Here is a 14741-nt window from a genome sequence, read left to right as displayed (position 1 = left end):
CTGTTAAAAATACTCTGATGTTCCATTACACTGCCAACTTACAGCAAGTCACTACTGTTATTCTGACTTCATCCCTTCACTGTATATGACGGAAGGCCACACAGCTTTGGAAGGCATTTGGTTCATCAGATGCCAAAGGCCTAGGCATGGTGTTGAGCACTGTATGTTCTTCATCTCAAAGATGTGTTTTGGTGTCTTCGATTCTTTCTTACAAGTCATTCCCCATAAACCCAGATATAAGTTAGCAGTTTTGGCTTGGTATAAAGCGTTAATATCATGAGCCTATGTATTTTTTCTAGTTTCTAATATCTAAAAAGTATGTTGCTCTTTCCTTTTAGATGCGTCTCTGTTGGATTTAGAGACATTTGATGTGCATACTTTATCAGATGCTCTCAAGAGGTATCTCCTGGACCTGCCAAATCCCATCATTCCAGCAGCTGTTTACAGTGACATGATTTCTGTAGCTCAAGGTATGAATAACAAATTATTTCAAATGTCAAACCAAAAAGCTTTTGTTAGGATTCTGAATATCCAGTGGTCCAGCTATCACCCACAGAACATGGAAGATTCTGCACAACCTGGCAGCATCTCAGAAAAAATATATACCTTCACTGCTTTTGATGAAAGCTGTTTCAGTTCAGATCTAGACATGCATTATTTACTTATCCATTTAGGTAAACATAATGGAAAATATAAAGGATAACACAGTTCTCTTCATTTTAGTAAGTAGAATGACTATATAAAAACTGTGGGGGCAATCAAGGATTTATCTGTATTCAGAAAGCTAATTTTTAACTTTTTATCAGTGCTGACAAAGTAAATGTATTAGAGGTCATCGTGTTCTGCAGTACATCGGGAGTTGCAGATTATGAAGTGACAAATACATGCAAGATTCATCATCTACAGTAGTCATTTCAAACAAGTACAGCTTATAGGCTTTCAGCACGTGGGCCAAATATTATGTTATATGTCTCAGGACAGGATATTGTTACTGGTAACCTTCAAAGTTAGAACAGCACCTGTGAGAATTATCTAGTGCATCTCAGAATTACCCAATCATGTGTCATGCTAAACACAAGACAGACTTCTACCAGTACACTCTGAACACATTGTGGTTTTTACCAAAATGCATATCTGTTTCCATTTGACTTTTAAATGCTTGTTCTTTACTCTTCCCCGAGCATTTCACTTTTTTCAAAAGAAGACACAACTCTTACAACACTAATGGAGGACAGTATTTTTTGTTTTTCTGTAAGATTGATGCTTCCAAAGAAGTCATATATAGTTTCATTTTACTTGTCGAATGTTACTGTTCTGATATCAAGATCCTTTTATCTGTTTGCTTGCAGAAGTGCAGAGCTCAGAGGAATATGCTCAGTTGCTGAAGAAACTCATCAGATCTCCAAATATACCTCCCCAGTATTGGCTCACACTCCAGTATTTGCTCAAACATTTCCTCAGACTTTGTCAAGCCTCCAGCAAAAATCTCTTGAATGCAAGGTCTCTGGCTGAAATTTTCAGCCCTCTGCTTTTCAAATTCCAGATAGCAAGGTACGTGGGTCATCTTTATAATCTGTACTGTAAAGATGGGTTAGCTATATACAAAAGTAAGTATAATTAATTAAGTTCCTGACCTCACTTCTAATGTGGAGGGCATTGTTGTAAATTTTTCCAATGTTTTTTGAATAATACTAATGTAAACTTGCATTTTTCCTAGTTCTTACTGTCTAATTCATCTCTTGCAGCTCTGATAATACTGAACACCACATAAAAATCCTAGAGGTTTTAATCACAAGTGAATGGAATGAGAGACAGCCTGTACCAGGTAAAAATATTTTTAATTAAAAACATTATATACCGTTGTTTTCTTAAATATTAAAATTCAACTTAAGGACAGTAAATGCATGTTGTTTTTCTTTTTTAATCAAACTTAATGCAAAAGTGCATAATTACAGAACTAAGTAGAAGTTGTTCATATGTTCCATAGTGGTGTGCAACATTTATTTTCTAAGAAACTGTCTTTTTCATTAAAATAATTTTAGTACCCATAGTTTGTACAGCCTTAGGACTTTCATTCCTTTTTCAGTAAACAGTGAATAAGAATTTGTGAACTTATAAGACCTGTAAACCAATAGAATACATATCATACAGCAGTGGTGGTGGGGAAATTCTGGAGATTTTATTTAACTCTCACTCTACTCCCAGGCAAATTTTCTTAGAAATACAATACCCCATAGAGATCATTTGAAGAAAGTAAAATTTCCCCCTTTCTTAACTTATATGCATTTTTTAATCCAGAGACTCAAAAGATTTCTTAATCAATATCCATAAACAATGTGGAAAATATTAGCACCCCATTCACTTGTTTTGATTCTGTGAGTTAGCACCTAATTTAGTCAAGAAACAGTAAAACCCACCTCTAATTTATGCAAAAATCCCTGGTTTTAAATCAAATATTTGGTAAGAGCAAGGCAGAGTTGCTAACTGTGTGCAAAAGAAATTATTAATGCAGGGGGACTTTAGATATTAGCTTTTACAGCTTAGTAACAGAGAATATCTGAACAAAGGATAGGGCAGTGGTAAACAGAACACTGGGCAGGCTGTAACTCTCCTGCCTCTCTATTCAAAGTACAAGGTAAAGTTCATGGCAGTAGGATTTGTAGGGCTGCTTAAGATTCAAAGAGCTAGAACACAGCAGCAGAAAAACGCTTTATGTCTCGTATTTCAGGTAGGCACATTGTATAATCCCCTTCATCAACTAATGAAGATTAATTTAAAATGGCTAAGATTTTTAAGTTGCACTTAAGAGATCACTGGATTGAACATAGTTCTGAGTTGCTTCATATGAGGAAAGTATAAAAGTGAAAGGTGTTGATGTTAAAACTACTAATGAGGACAAGGAGTCTAGTCATCCTGAGAGTATCATTAGGGCACTTGAAGAAATGTGGCTGTATTCATCAGTTTTATAGGGTTTGACGCTACATTAATAATTATAATCTAACAGCTATTTTTTTTAATATTGCTTCTGAATTAATTATTTTTTTGTAATACAATAGTTTATTTCGAGGGTCCTCCTGGGATTTTTCATATGATCTGTTACAAAAATTGTAGCAAACACTACACATCAAGGTTATCCCCCTAGATCTCCAGCCGACCCGGGCTTTATACCCCCAGCAGTAGGTGTGTCATGTTATAAGGGGCGGAGACAAGGGAGGGTCGACCCTTAACTCTTTCCGTACAGCACGTGATCTTCCGGTCGCCAGCCCTTATCTTTACTACATTTCCCCCTCCCTTAGCTCCAGTAGTTCTGGATCTTGCTGGGGAAGCTGCGTGTAAAATAATCGATATATGGTAAGACTTATACAGACACGCATCCGTTACGTTCATAGATTTTGCCCAGTCCAGCCAGTAGTTCGTCGCGGCTCCCTCATTACTCCCCCACACCATCAGGATGCATAGGGAAATGGTAACCTGTCAAGATAAGACTCAATAGATTGATTAATGTCTATACGGTCGAATATTTCGACTGGGTACCCATTCTAGCGTCCCTTTCTCGGTTTGCACACACGCATACCCACGTCCCAAGCAACGGAGGGAATAAGGGCCCCCCCATTCACGGGTTTGCAGGTCCCGTACTTGAACCAAAGGGTAAGGCCCTTCGTTCTCATCGAGCCGGAAATGTGCCTGGGTTGCAGTCTGGGTTTTATAGGTGTTCCCTCGAATGGTATGATTTAAGGTAATTAGTGCCGTCGTCAACAGACGCTGTGCCCGAAATAAGGGAGGGTCAAGGGGAGGGGGAACCCCTGTTCCTGGGCTTATCTTTTCCCCCTCCCTAAGTCGGTCGAGTAACTCTTTTAATGTGCGGTGCGCGCGTTCTACAATGCTTTGGCCCGTACTGTTATAGGGAATGCCATGACTCAACTGAATATCCCAGCGCGCGCAAAAGTCCTTTGTCTTCTTGCTGACATATGCCGCTCCATTATCTGTTTTAATTTTTTGTGGGATGCCAAGTTGCGCCATACAGTCCTGCCAATGTAAAATAACTGAGAGAGCATTTTGTTTAGCATGCATAGTCGCTAAAATAACTCCACTGCAGGTATCAACTGTGACATGCAGATACTTACGTGGATTAAAGGGTTCATAAATCGTAACATCAGACTGCCATATTTGGTTGGGCTGCAACCCTCGAGGGTTTACCCCTGCCTCCCAGAGGGGACCTTTGGAACACACAGGACAAGCAGCAATCACAGAGCGAGCATCTTGCAACGTAATGCCAGCGAGCCTAGCTAAACCGCGAGCTCCACAGTGGAGGAGCTCATGCAGGCGGAAAGCTCGCCTTAGGTTAGAAGTTTCTTCAACCGCCAGTACGCTCTTTGCTAAGCTGTCCGCTATTTCATTCCCAGCAGAAAGAAAACTCGGTATGGAACTATGACTATTAACATGGATAGGACAGACAGGAGCGGTTCTCATTTGCAGTGCGGTGAGCAACATTCCGGCAATCTCTGACGTTGCCCCAAGTGCCCATCGGCACTTCTTCAGTAACTTATATACATAGCAAGAGTCTGTGATTAGATCCAAGGCCTCTTCGGGCCATTGAGTGAGAGCCATCCATACCGCCTTGGCCTCAAGATACTGCACGGATTGCCCTTGATCTTGATAACTAATGTGGGTCCACTGACCATCCTCCTGCCATGTAACGACAGCTTTCCCAGTAATCGATGACGCGTCGGTAAAAACCATGCGGCCTCCGGTGGGTTGTTCAACTATGGCACTAGCTGGCAAAAAATGGAGTACCTGGATTATCTCCCCACAGGGGTGTGGTCTTAGACCTTCAATACGACCCGTAAATTCAGCTATCGCCGCTTGCAGGAGCCCCACTTGTGGAAGTACCAACTCCCACTGTGCCAAAGAACAGGGCAATGCGATGACCTCCGGGTCCTTCCCTGTTAAGTGTTGAGTTTGCCTCCGACAGCGGAGAATAAGCTGGGATAATAATGTTGGCCAAGAAATTAAAGCCGTCTTTGGTTTGCCTTGATACAACCAAGCAAAAGGCCAGCCTTTTTCACCATTATTTTGAATTAGTAAACCATGGCCAGCGGTATCGGTCATGTAAATCAGGGCAGTGACCGGTTGTTCAGGTGTAAATCGAGCGAGACCCCAATGCTGGGCTCGCTCCATAATTGTCCTAAGAATCTCCTGATGGTTTCTTGAAAGAGTCCTTGGAGCTAGGGGGAATCTCCTCCTTTCAGGAGTTGATATAAGGTAGTCATTTCTGCCTCAGATATTGGAATAAAGTTTCTAAGCCACAATAGTTGTCCAATTAATTTTTGTGCCTCATGGAGTGTTGTCACTGTAGTCCGAATTTCAAATGATTGCGCTGTCACGCTTCGTGGCCTCAGTTGAGTACCTAAATACTTTACTGCACGCCCTACCTGTGTTTTCCGAGGCTCAATGTGTAATCCATGTTGCTCCAAACTGACTATCAGCTGCACGCGTGCCTTTTCCAGTAACTCCTCTTGGTTGGACGCCAGTAACACGTCATCCATGTAATGGAAAATGATGACCGTAGGGAAATTTTCTCGAATAGGGCGTATCGCAGCAGCTACAGCAATTTGACACAAGACTGGTGAGTTTTTCATGCCCTGGGGTAACACCTTCCATTGATATCTGGCGCACGGGTGTTGATTGTTAGGCTCAGGAACAGTAAAGGCAAAGCGTACTCTATCTTCTTCATGCAAGGGAACACTAAAAAAGCAATCTCTAATATCTATAACCACTATTTGATAGTCAGGTGGAATCATGGCCGGAGAAGGGAGGCCCGCTTGTAGCGGACCCATGTCTTGTATACATGCATTAACTGCGCGTAGATCATGTAGCAGTCGCCACGCTCCCGATTTTTTCTTTATCACGAAAATGGGGGTGTTCCAGGGACTTGTAGAGGGTTCGATGTGTCCTGCGTCAAGTTCTCGTTGTACCAATTGTCGAACAGCCGCCCTCTTTTCCTCTGTCAATGGCCACTGCTCTACCCACACTGGTTTATCTGTCAACCAGGTGAGTTTTAATGGGCGGACACAGGCAGTGGCCATTATGATAAATTTGTACGCAGCACTATATTCATCTTCTGCAAGCAACATCGTCCCAAGATGACAATGGGTAACTCAGCAATGACAGGGTTACACCATGCTACCCTAGCTTGTCCAGATTCCGGATCCTTCAACATAATTTGCATTGGGTTCCTGCTTTGATGCGAGGTCTGCATGCCTCCCACGCCTTGCAGCGAACCTCTCGGTTTGAGTGGCCAATCATCTGGCCATAGATGTGATGGGATTACTGTAACATCCGCTCCTGTATCTAAAAGGGCTCTTAACACGAGGCGTGGTGTTCCCCCCAACGCTGGGAGCCATGGGGTAACTATAATATCTACTTCTGGTCGTGTGGTCATGTTTAGGGTGAGTGCCACATACGGCGAGGCTCTATCCCCAGCCTCCTCTATTGCGCGCTCCCATCTCCCCAAGGCAGCTGAGTTGGATATTGCATCATTGGGACCGCAGGCGACTGTGCTGGTCCCAGGGAAGGAGAGACTCCCTGTGCCATACATTGCGCTGCTGTCGTCGGGCCTGCTGAGCTGATCACTGGGGCAGGTGGGGATGGCACGGCCCTCAGCCATCCCCTCTTCTCGTTTCCCCAGCCCGGTCTCCTTTGCTGACTCCCCGATTTGCACTGTCGAGCTCTGTGGCCTAGTCGCCCACAGCGCCAGCATCATAGGTCTCTCTTTCCTTCCCCTGTTCCGGGGGTGTTTATTTTTGAAGGGCATTGTCGCGCCATGTGTCCTTGCCCCCCACACCTATGGCACATAAGTCGTGCGCCGCGGCAGGCCGCATGGACTGCGGCCACTACCGGTTGCATACTTTGCGCCTGTTCCTGTTCCAGCACATAACGAATCATCTGTGAAAGCGTGGTCCCTATGGGTAACTGTCTTAGCAACACTGCAGTTTGTGGGTTTGCTTGCGTACGTGCACAGTCAAGCAATATTGCCTCCTTAGCCTGCTCAGGAAGTCGAGCAACCTGGAGCGCCGCTTGCAGCCGGTCTAAAAACTTTGTGAAGGGCTCACTTAACGATTGCCGTATTTGGACCCATGGAGGCTCCCTTTTATCAAGAGCTGCGATGATGCGTATTGCTTCCTGGGCAGCTTTCGAAGATGCAGCAAAATCGCGCCCCCGCGTTCGCTGAGCCTGTGCCTGAGGAGTTGCGAACTGCCCTTCACCCATCAACTGCTCTAAAGTCACTCCTGCCATGGGATGGTTGGCCTGTTGCGCCTCAATAACAACTTGGGTGCACCGATTCCTCCACTCCTCCCTAAACAATACCATCATCGAGGGGGTCAATACGGCCCGCATCAACTGAATGATATCAAAAGGTGCAAGCGGCGTTGCAAAAACACAGTCTAATAGGACTTGGGTCTCTGGGGAATTTAATCCATGACTTTTCACCGTTGTGACCAATTCTTTCACCAACTTTGCATCTAACGGTTGCCACTCATATCCTCCACCTGGGGCTGCTCGGATAGGAAATGCTTGAATCGGAGGGGCCTGGAATCGCACTCCTTCCAAGACACAATTTTTTGCAATCATCTGCCAATCTGTCCCGTTTGCCCTCTCTTTCGGCATTCCCCCTGGCATAAGACTTTCCGCATTTGCCACCACCCCTCTCAATCGGCTGATCAATGCCTCGAGTTCCCTTGAAACCTCGTTAGTCCGTCTCGGAAGCGGGGGCGGATGAGCAACAATCGAGGATCCCTCGTCACCCCCTTCGCCCTCACTGCTATCAGAGCTCATGGGGTAATCGTGTACAGGCTCCCTCCACTGTGAGGGAATACCAGTTTGATTTCCCATTGCCCTAGGGATAGGGGTTCCCTCTGGTGGCTCAGGTATCACTAGCAGTGCCGGGGGAGCCCTACCACCCCCCCTCGATGTCCTGCGCTCCGCTCTCTGTGTGTCCAGCACTCGTCGATCACTGGGATACAATGGGGCGTCCTCAGGTGTTTTGCCTTCTTTTTCTCCTTCCCGCCATCTTCCTTCACGTAGTTCACGATACTGCTGGGATCCCACATCAGCCCCCGGGACCCAATCCAGCAACCTATCAGTCAGCTCCCTTTCCACACATTGTTGCAACTCGCCCCAGGGGTATTGAGGAAGTGGTAGATCCACTGGTGCAGGAGGTGCCGAAGGTTCCGTGGGCGGCCGCTCTAAACTCCCCACTTGTATCGGGAACACCTTTCCCGACTCCTTTGTTCCCGCTGCACCATAGTCTCCCTGCACCTCCCCTTCCTCCGTTGGTTCAGCCCCCAGTAACAACGGTTCCGTCTGTGTCCCACAGGCCACTCCTTCCCAGCCAGCCTGGGTCCCCTCCGAAACTAAACTTGTTGGCTTTTCGTTCCCAGGAGATTCCTGCCCCATCAGCACACCACGTGCAGCAGGTCGGCGCCGCCTTGCCGCAAACCCCCGCTTGAGCACCCTTGTCGTTACCGACTTTAGTACCTTTATGAGTTCCGCGAGCTCCATCGCTGTTGCCTGATCACGTCGGGGTCACCACTGTGTAGCAAACACTACACATCAAGGTTATCCCCCTAGATCTCCAGCCGACCCGGGCTTTATACCCCCAGCAGTAGGTGTGTCATGTTATAAGGGGCGGAGACAAGGGAGGGTCGACCCTTAACTCTTTCCGTACAGCACGTGATCTTCCGGTCGCCAGCCCTTATCTTTACTACAAAAAATAGAACTCCTTCTCTGTGCATTTCAAAGTCCATCCTGGGCAATGGAATGTTTTTTAGTAGAACATTTGCACATCTATTAATATGCTGAAAACCACCTCAGATGATACAAATTTTCAAGCTTTGTAGTCTATGGTTAGCTAGCCTCTGCTCTTAGGCCTGTAAAGTGCTTGAATAATTTTCAAAAGTTGAGTCTTAATAGAATGTTATGTAAGTTTACAGGATTAGAACACAAGTCTGTTTTCAGCACCAAAATCATTCAGTGACCTGATCATCTGAAGTGCTGTGTTTTTATAGTTCTCATAGAAGACTCGAAGATGTGTTTTTCAAAATTATCATCTTCAAGATTATTGGTTGTAGTGGCTTGAGTTTCATTAAGAAATGTTTAGAGACATTGTAATAAAGGAAGATACCTAGAAAAGATAACTTATTTGTCATATAAGTGTTCTGAGAATGACAATCTATAATAGAATTTTTAAAGTTCAGAAGTTAAGAGGTTTTAAACAGAAAGAAATTGTTGAAAATCATGTAATGACAACTAAGTGAAAACAGGTAAGCCAATGCTGCCAGGTTTCTTTTCTTTTTCATCGACTGAAGTGATAACTTCCTCCTTTCTTTTTTCTTTCTGTTATTCTCGAGCCTGGATGAAAACATTCTGTCTAAAATGAGCTGTGCATGAAATTTTAGTGGTGTCTTACACAGTATGTAGATACATTAAATGCAGGGTTGGAGATAACTGATCCAAATAGGGAGGAGATCTTTGCACAACTGTGTTTTTTTTCTTATCGCATCACCCACTAATTATCCTTCTTGCCTCGAAGCAATAGAAATTATGCAATTGGGCCTTATATCTTAATATATCTTAAATTGGACATCTTACAGCTAGAGCGTTGCTATGCACACCATAGCACAAAAACAGGAGTTACTGTTAGGCCATTACTTGATTTTTTTAATCACAACTCTGGACTGATTTTTTTTTCTCTGTCACAGTGTTCAACAGCAAACTATGCATTTTTGTTTGTGAATTAGAATAGTGCTTAGCCCTCCACAAAAGTTAAAGTACTAAAGTTAAAATACCTGTTGTGCCTATGTGTGTAGTACGTCAAGACAAAGTAATGTTGCAGGAGAAGTAAGATTAGAGAAATGTTTGGTGTTTTGAATAATTGGTAACCAGATCCATTTTCTGATTCCTGTCTCATTCTTTGTGTTTATCAGTGGGAGGCCTGAAAGGTGGTAAGTGTTACTGAGCAAACTAGATGATTTAGCATCCCATTTTAACACCCCAACTTGATGAACAGCCACACAGGCTTTAAAAAGTAATGCTGATTTTACAGTCAGAAACAAAGTGCATGTCTCTAAATATGCTATTCAAAACAGTAGTGTTAGAAGAAAGTATCTTAGTTATAAGAGATTATAGCTAACAGTGCTGCTTATGTCTCACAGATAGAATCTCACACAACAGAGAGAGATGTGAAGATGCGTATGCTTTTAGAGGTATATATTGAAAAATGGGCTATATTTGTTGGTATAGAAGACTGGATGTTTTTTTCAGTTCACTTTTGAGGATCATAAAGGCTCTTGGTTTTCCTGTCTGGAGCAGACTTGTGCTGGATGCAGGTCCTGCAGCTGTCCATGGGGCCCGGCAGGTGCTTGGGGCGGCGTGGTCGGTTTGGCTGAGCTGGGAGGGCAGGTTGTACAGAGGAAGGTGGTGCGATAGGAGAGTTAGGAGGGCTTTTTTGGGGAGAACTCAGGGAGATGGGAGTCCTCTTGGGGCAGAGGTGTGTTGAGGAGTGTGGAGTGGCTTTGGGTGTGTGAGGTCTTATCACAGGAAGGTAAAGAGGAAGGGGGACATGGTGGGAGAGCGAAAGAGATGTGGGGAGCTGGTGGCATTGTGGACAGATGGGCTGGTGAGGAGCAGAGGAAGAGCTATTGCAGTGGCTGGAAGGAGTTGCCATCCTGTATGGATGAATTGAAGCCTCTAATGGCTTGCACACTAACTCAAGCTGAGCTGCTTTGTCTAAACTGTCTATCCCAGTTTATTCCTGTTTCCCAGGCTTGTAAATAGCATTGTAAATAATGGCTCGAGCTGTGAAATATTGCAGTTTTAAGCATGAAGAGGTAGGTTTTACTACTCACAGGGTCATAGCTAAGAATAAGTGAGGTAATGAGACTGCCTTACACGTAACTGCTCACTTGCTGAGGATGGGGTGAGAGTTCTGGCAGTATCACCTAGATGCAGACACTTTGCTTTTAGCTGAACAAAATATTAGCAAGTTTGGTGGCATAACAACCAGAACAGGGGAGTGTAAAGGCTGATCCTATTCCTCTTGAAATTGGTCACAAAGCTCCCCTGAACTGCGGTGGTCAGGCTCAGCCCACAGTCCTGTCAGTAGTGTCTTGGGGGCACAGCCAAATATGTAAAAACTCTGTCCCTTGTCAGGACTTTTCTGGATCACGTCATGGGCTTGGCTGGACTGTTGGCAGCACTAAGCATGGTTTGGAGTGTGCAGAAGGCAGTCTGTCCCGGGGAGAACTGATGTTGTACTGGATATTGTGCATCCGGGCCTCACCCGGCAGAGGGCTCCCCTTCTAAGTTAATAAAAATCAGACTTTATATCTGATTTAACGGAGAGCAAAATGCTTTGTTAATCACCATACCTAGCAATGCTGTATTCTTGGTTTAGATTTTGACAGTAGTGTATGCTTTATGTTTCTCAATACCTAATTGAAAGTATTTGGTAAAACTGAAATGTACAACATTATTAGAATTTTTTACAGATTAATATGTGTGCGTGTATTTGTATTTAAGTACGTGTAACACATGCAAGCCTGTTGAACCTGATCAGTTCTCTTCCTGCTTCGTACGTCTATTTTTAGAAACAAATTGCTTTATAGATAGAACACCACTGTGAGTATGACTGCAAAAAGTCATAGGCTGCTAACTTTCTGCAAATACAAATCTATAGATTCAATGGGCACTACTCAAAGTTTTGAAATTTAAATTTAAATAAAAGTTAAGATGGGGCAATTGTATGAAAATGCAGGTGTGTGCATATCGGTATCTTTTTTTGACAAGACACATGATTCTCTTCTGCAGGATGATTAGGAACTCATTTTTGCACAAGGCACTAGAATCCAAAAAAAAATTGGACTTGGGAACAAAGTCTTATCTTTTATCTCTGTGTGGGTACCTGTGCTTTCTAAAATTATAAACAATTAAATGAACCAGTTTTGAGTTGTCTTATCTCCTTTGAGAATATGCTTCTGTATTGTGGCCCTATAAAGCAAAAAGTGTTATATCAACCCCTTCTGTAATTTTAACAGTAAATAGGAGGCATACTGTCAGAAATTGGATTTTTCCTCTTCTGCTGTGTACTGTCATTAGTTCAGAAACACGGGTTACCGTCTCCATTTGAAGTAGGCTGTACCTTTATGACTATGCTGCTTTAGATTATACATAGAACTGACAATTGTTCAAGTAGGAAAAGGCTAAAACTGGAAAAGCAAGGGATTGTTATAGGTGAAGCTAATCAATAAACTGTAAAACATCAAAAATGTACTGCAGATATATTTGGGATTTCATTATGAGGTACAAGTGGGTTTGGTATTTTGTAGCATAGGAGGATTTTGGTAGGTGGAGTGTTCAGGAGGTGAAAACTTCAATGCTGTTTGACTGCTGTAAGGAGCACAAGCTTATCTGAAGGAACACAGCTACTAGAAGTTCTCACTGTTTCCAACAAGTGAGAGGAAAATATTAATCCCCTTCTCTTCTTTCTCTGAATTAAATCTTGTGGTCTGCTTCTCCTTTCATTTTGGATTTATTTCCTTGTAAAAGTATAGCTGGCAAAGAAGTTAACCTCTGTAGACAAAGGGGAGCAGGCTCTTCAGTTGCTGTTCCATTCCTTTAGCGAGTCTGATTTCCACCAATCACTAAGGCAAGGAAAATATATTTAACCTAAACTGCTCCCTCTCTGTACAGTCCCTTTTCCCACCTGCCTGCCCAAGAAATCAACAACCCTGACGTACTGGAAAACACCATGGATACAGACAGGTGTTTTTTCTACTACTTTCAGTTTATGGAAAATGGATAAAATGCCTCACAGCTTCATGCTAAGGATCTTCAAGCAACACCTGTATTTGTGATCCAGCATGAGTCTGTAGGAGGTGATGCTGTGCTTGCAAGCAGGCTATTTTGCTTGTACAGGGCTGCTCTGAGATGCAGCTCTTTTCAAGGAAGATTTTGATTCTGTTTTTTTTTTTTTTTTTCTGCAGTAAGTTAGTTAGCCACTTCCTGTATTTGGCTGTTCATGGTGCTTTTCTCGACTTTAATACTGCACTCAGCAGCCAGTGACAGAGACTATTTTAAGGCCTCTTACAATGGTCTTCTCATTTACTTAGCTAAAATGAGAAAGTTAGCCCTGCATTGGCCACTTGTTAGCTGATGACAACTTTTACTTTGAATCTGGCTCCCCCTCCCCCACCTGAAATCCCATTCTCAGCAAATATTTGAACTTGCCCAAGTTAATCATGAAACTGAGATCTTTATCTGAGAGAGATGTGCAAGCTACCAAGGGTGGTGGTTTCTTTCTTTTTTTCTTTTTTTCTTTTTTTTTTTTTTTACAATACTAAAGTCAGGTTCACTTTTTAATGATGAACCAGAGTAAGTGGATACCTTCTGCACAGCACAGAGCTTTAATCTTTTAAGAAGAGAGAGAAGGCTTGGATTTTCTCACTGCATGTTACTGCTTTTTTAGAGATTTTTATGGAACATTGGTTGGAAAGCAGAGCAATCTCTTTTTCAGAATTTTTTTTTGCTTAGTTGCTTCAGAGAAGCTTCCTATTAAAAGGAGTTTGGGGTTTTTTTTAAGCAAGATTTTTATAAGAGGAAACCAATTAATTTTTCAGATTATTGGATTGCATTTTCAGGCTCTATTACAAGGGCGAGCATTTGCGATGCATAATTTACAAAGTAAGTGATTTTGAATTTCTGTGTGTGTTTTCTTCATCACTACGTGGAAGTATTTTGCTATAACTGATTACCAGGTAGAGCTTTCATGGTCTTAAGATACGTGAATGAAAGTCAAGTACCTCAGTACCTCTTCAGGTTATACAGGGAATGGGGAATTGCCTGTCCGCCTCCTGTCTTTTCTTGCCTGCAAGCTAGGCTAGTCTGAACTGAGCACTAACCTGATTATACAAGTGTGGGCAGTCCAGAATTCGGCCACCAGTGAAACCCTGGAGAAGTAATTTTTTCTGAAAGCCTTTATTCAACAGAATAAAAAAATCTTACTGATTCCTAAATGCAACAATGTAGTCTTTGTAGGAAATCTTTATAACCTAATTTATATAATTACCTTGGCAACTCAACTGTTTGGGTAGCAGGTGGGCTAAACTTCCAAGTTCAGTGTTTGGACTTATGTCTGGGATGATTTTAAGTATCCTATTTCTTTTTGGAAATGGAAGGAATCTTTGGAGCATGTCTACCTAAACAGGGAGGGGAGAATCTACTTCAAAATGAATTTAAGCTTGTTAACATATAAAGCAAACTAGCATGCATTTTTTGGTAGCTGTTGGTACTCCAGACATGTTCTTATATGTTAATGCTTGTCTAAAGGGGGTGAGCTGATGAGGGGCACAGAGGGAGGGTAGATGTGTGTGAAATATTTGGGAAGGATATAAATTGTGTTATTTTTTTTAATGAGTATTTGTGAGACAGAGCACATTTCAGCCACACCAGGATTTCTTATGATGTAGTCACAGGTAGTTGCTACAGCTACTCTTTGTTGTGGTTATTTTTGGTATCTGGTTTTCTGCCCCCATAGATTATAGTGAGTATAAAGCATTCGGATTGCTTTACATAGCATTCTGCTCTGGAATTAATAGTCTATTCTGTACATGTTTCTTCCAAGAGGTCTGAGAGAGTTACAGTCAATGACGGGGGGGAGTTAAGAAGGAATATTTCTAAATGGT

The 14741-nt window shown here is 42.9% G+C and overlaps 1 protein-coding gene across 2 annotated transcripts in view; it reads left to right on the top strand.

The window, feature by feature from the left end:
* LOC104019556 (phosphatidylinositol 3-kinase regulatory subunit alpha-like) overlaps positions 1–14741 on the top strand; it is a 74834-nt gene that overhangs the window by 46280 nt on the left and 13813 nt on the right. For both annotated transcript variants that reach the window (XM_087762513.1, XM_087762514.1), the window contains exons 5-7: positions 339–470; positions 1350–1551; positions 1746–1825. In XM_087762513.1, coding sequence (XP_087618639.1) covers positions 339–470; positions 1350–1551; positions 1746–1825 — 414 coding nt within the window. The remainder of the gene's footprint in view (positions 1–338; positions 471–1349; positions 1552–1745; positions 1826–14741) is intronic.

This window comes from Nipponia nippon, unplaced genomic scaffold (genome assembly GCF_047370975.1).
Source record: "Nipponia nippon isolate SJK-2023a ecotype South Korea unplaced genomic scaffold, ASM4737097v1 scaffold_26, whole genome shotgun sequence".
NCBI classification, from domain to species: domain Eukaryota; kingdom Metazoa; phylum Chordata; class Aves; order Pelecaniformes; family Threskiornithidae; genus Nipponia; species Nipponia nippon.
The sequence above is the reverse complement of the archived record's forward strand: the minus strand, read 5'-3'. Positions and strand labels throughout refer to the sequence as shown.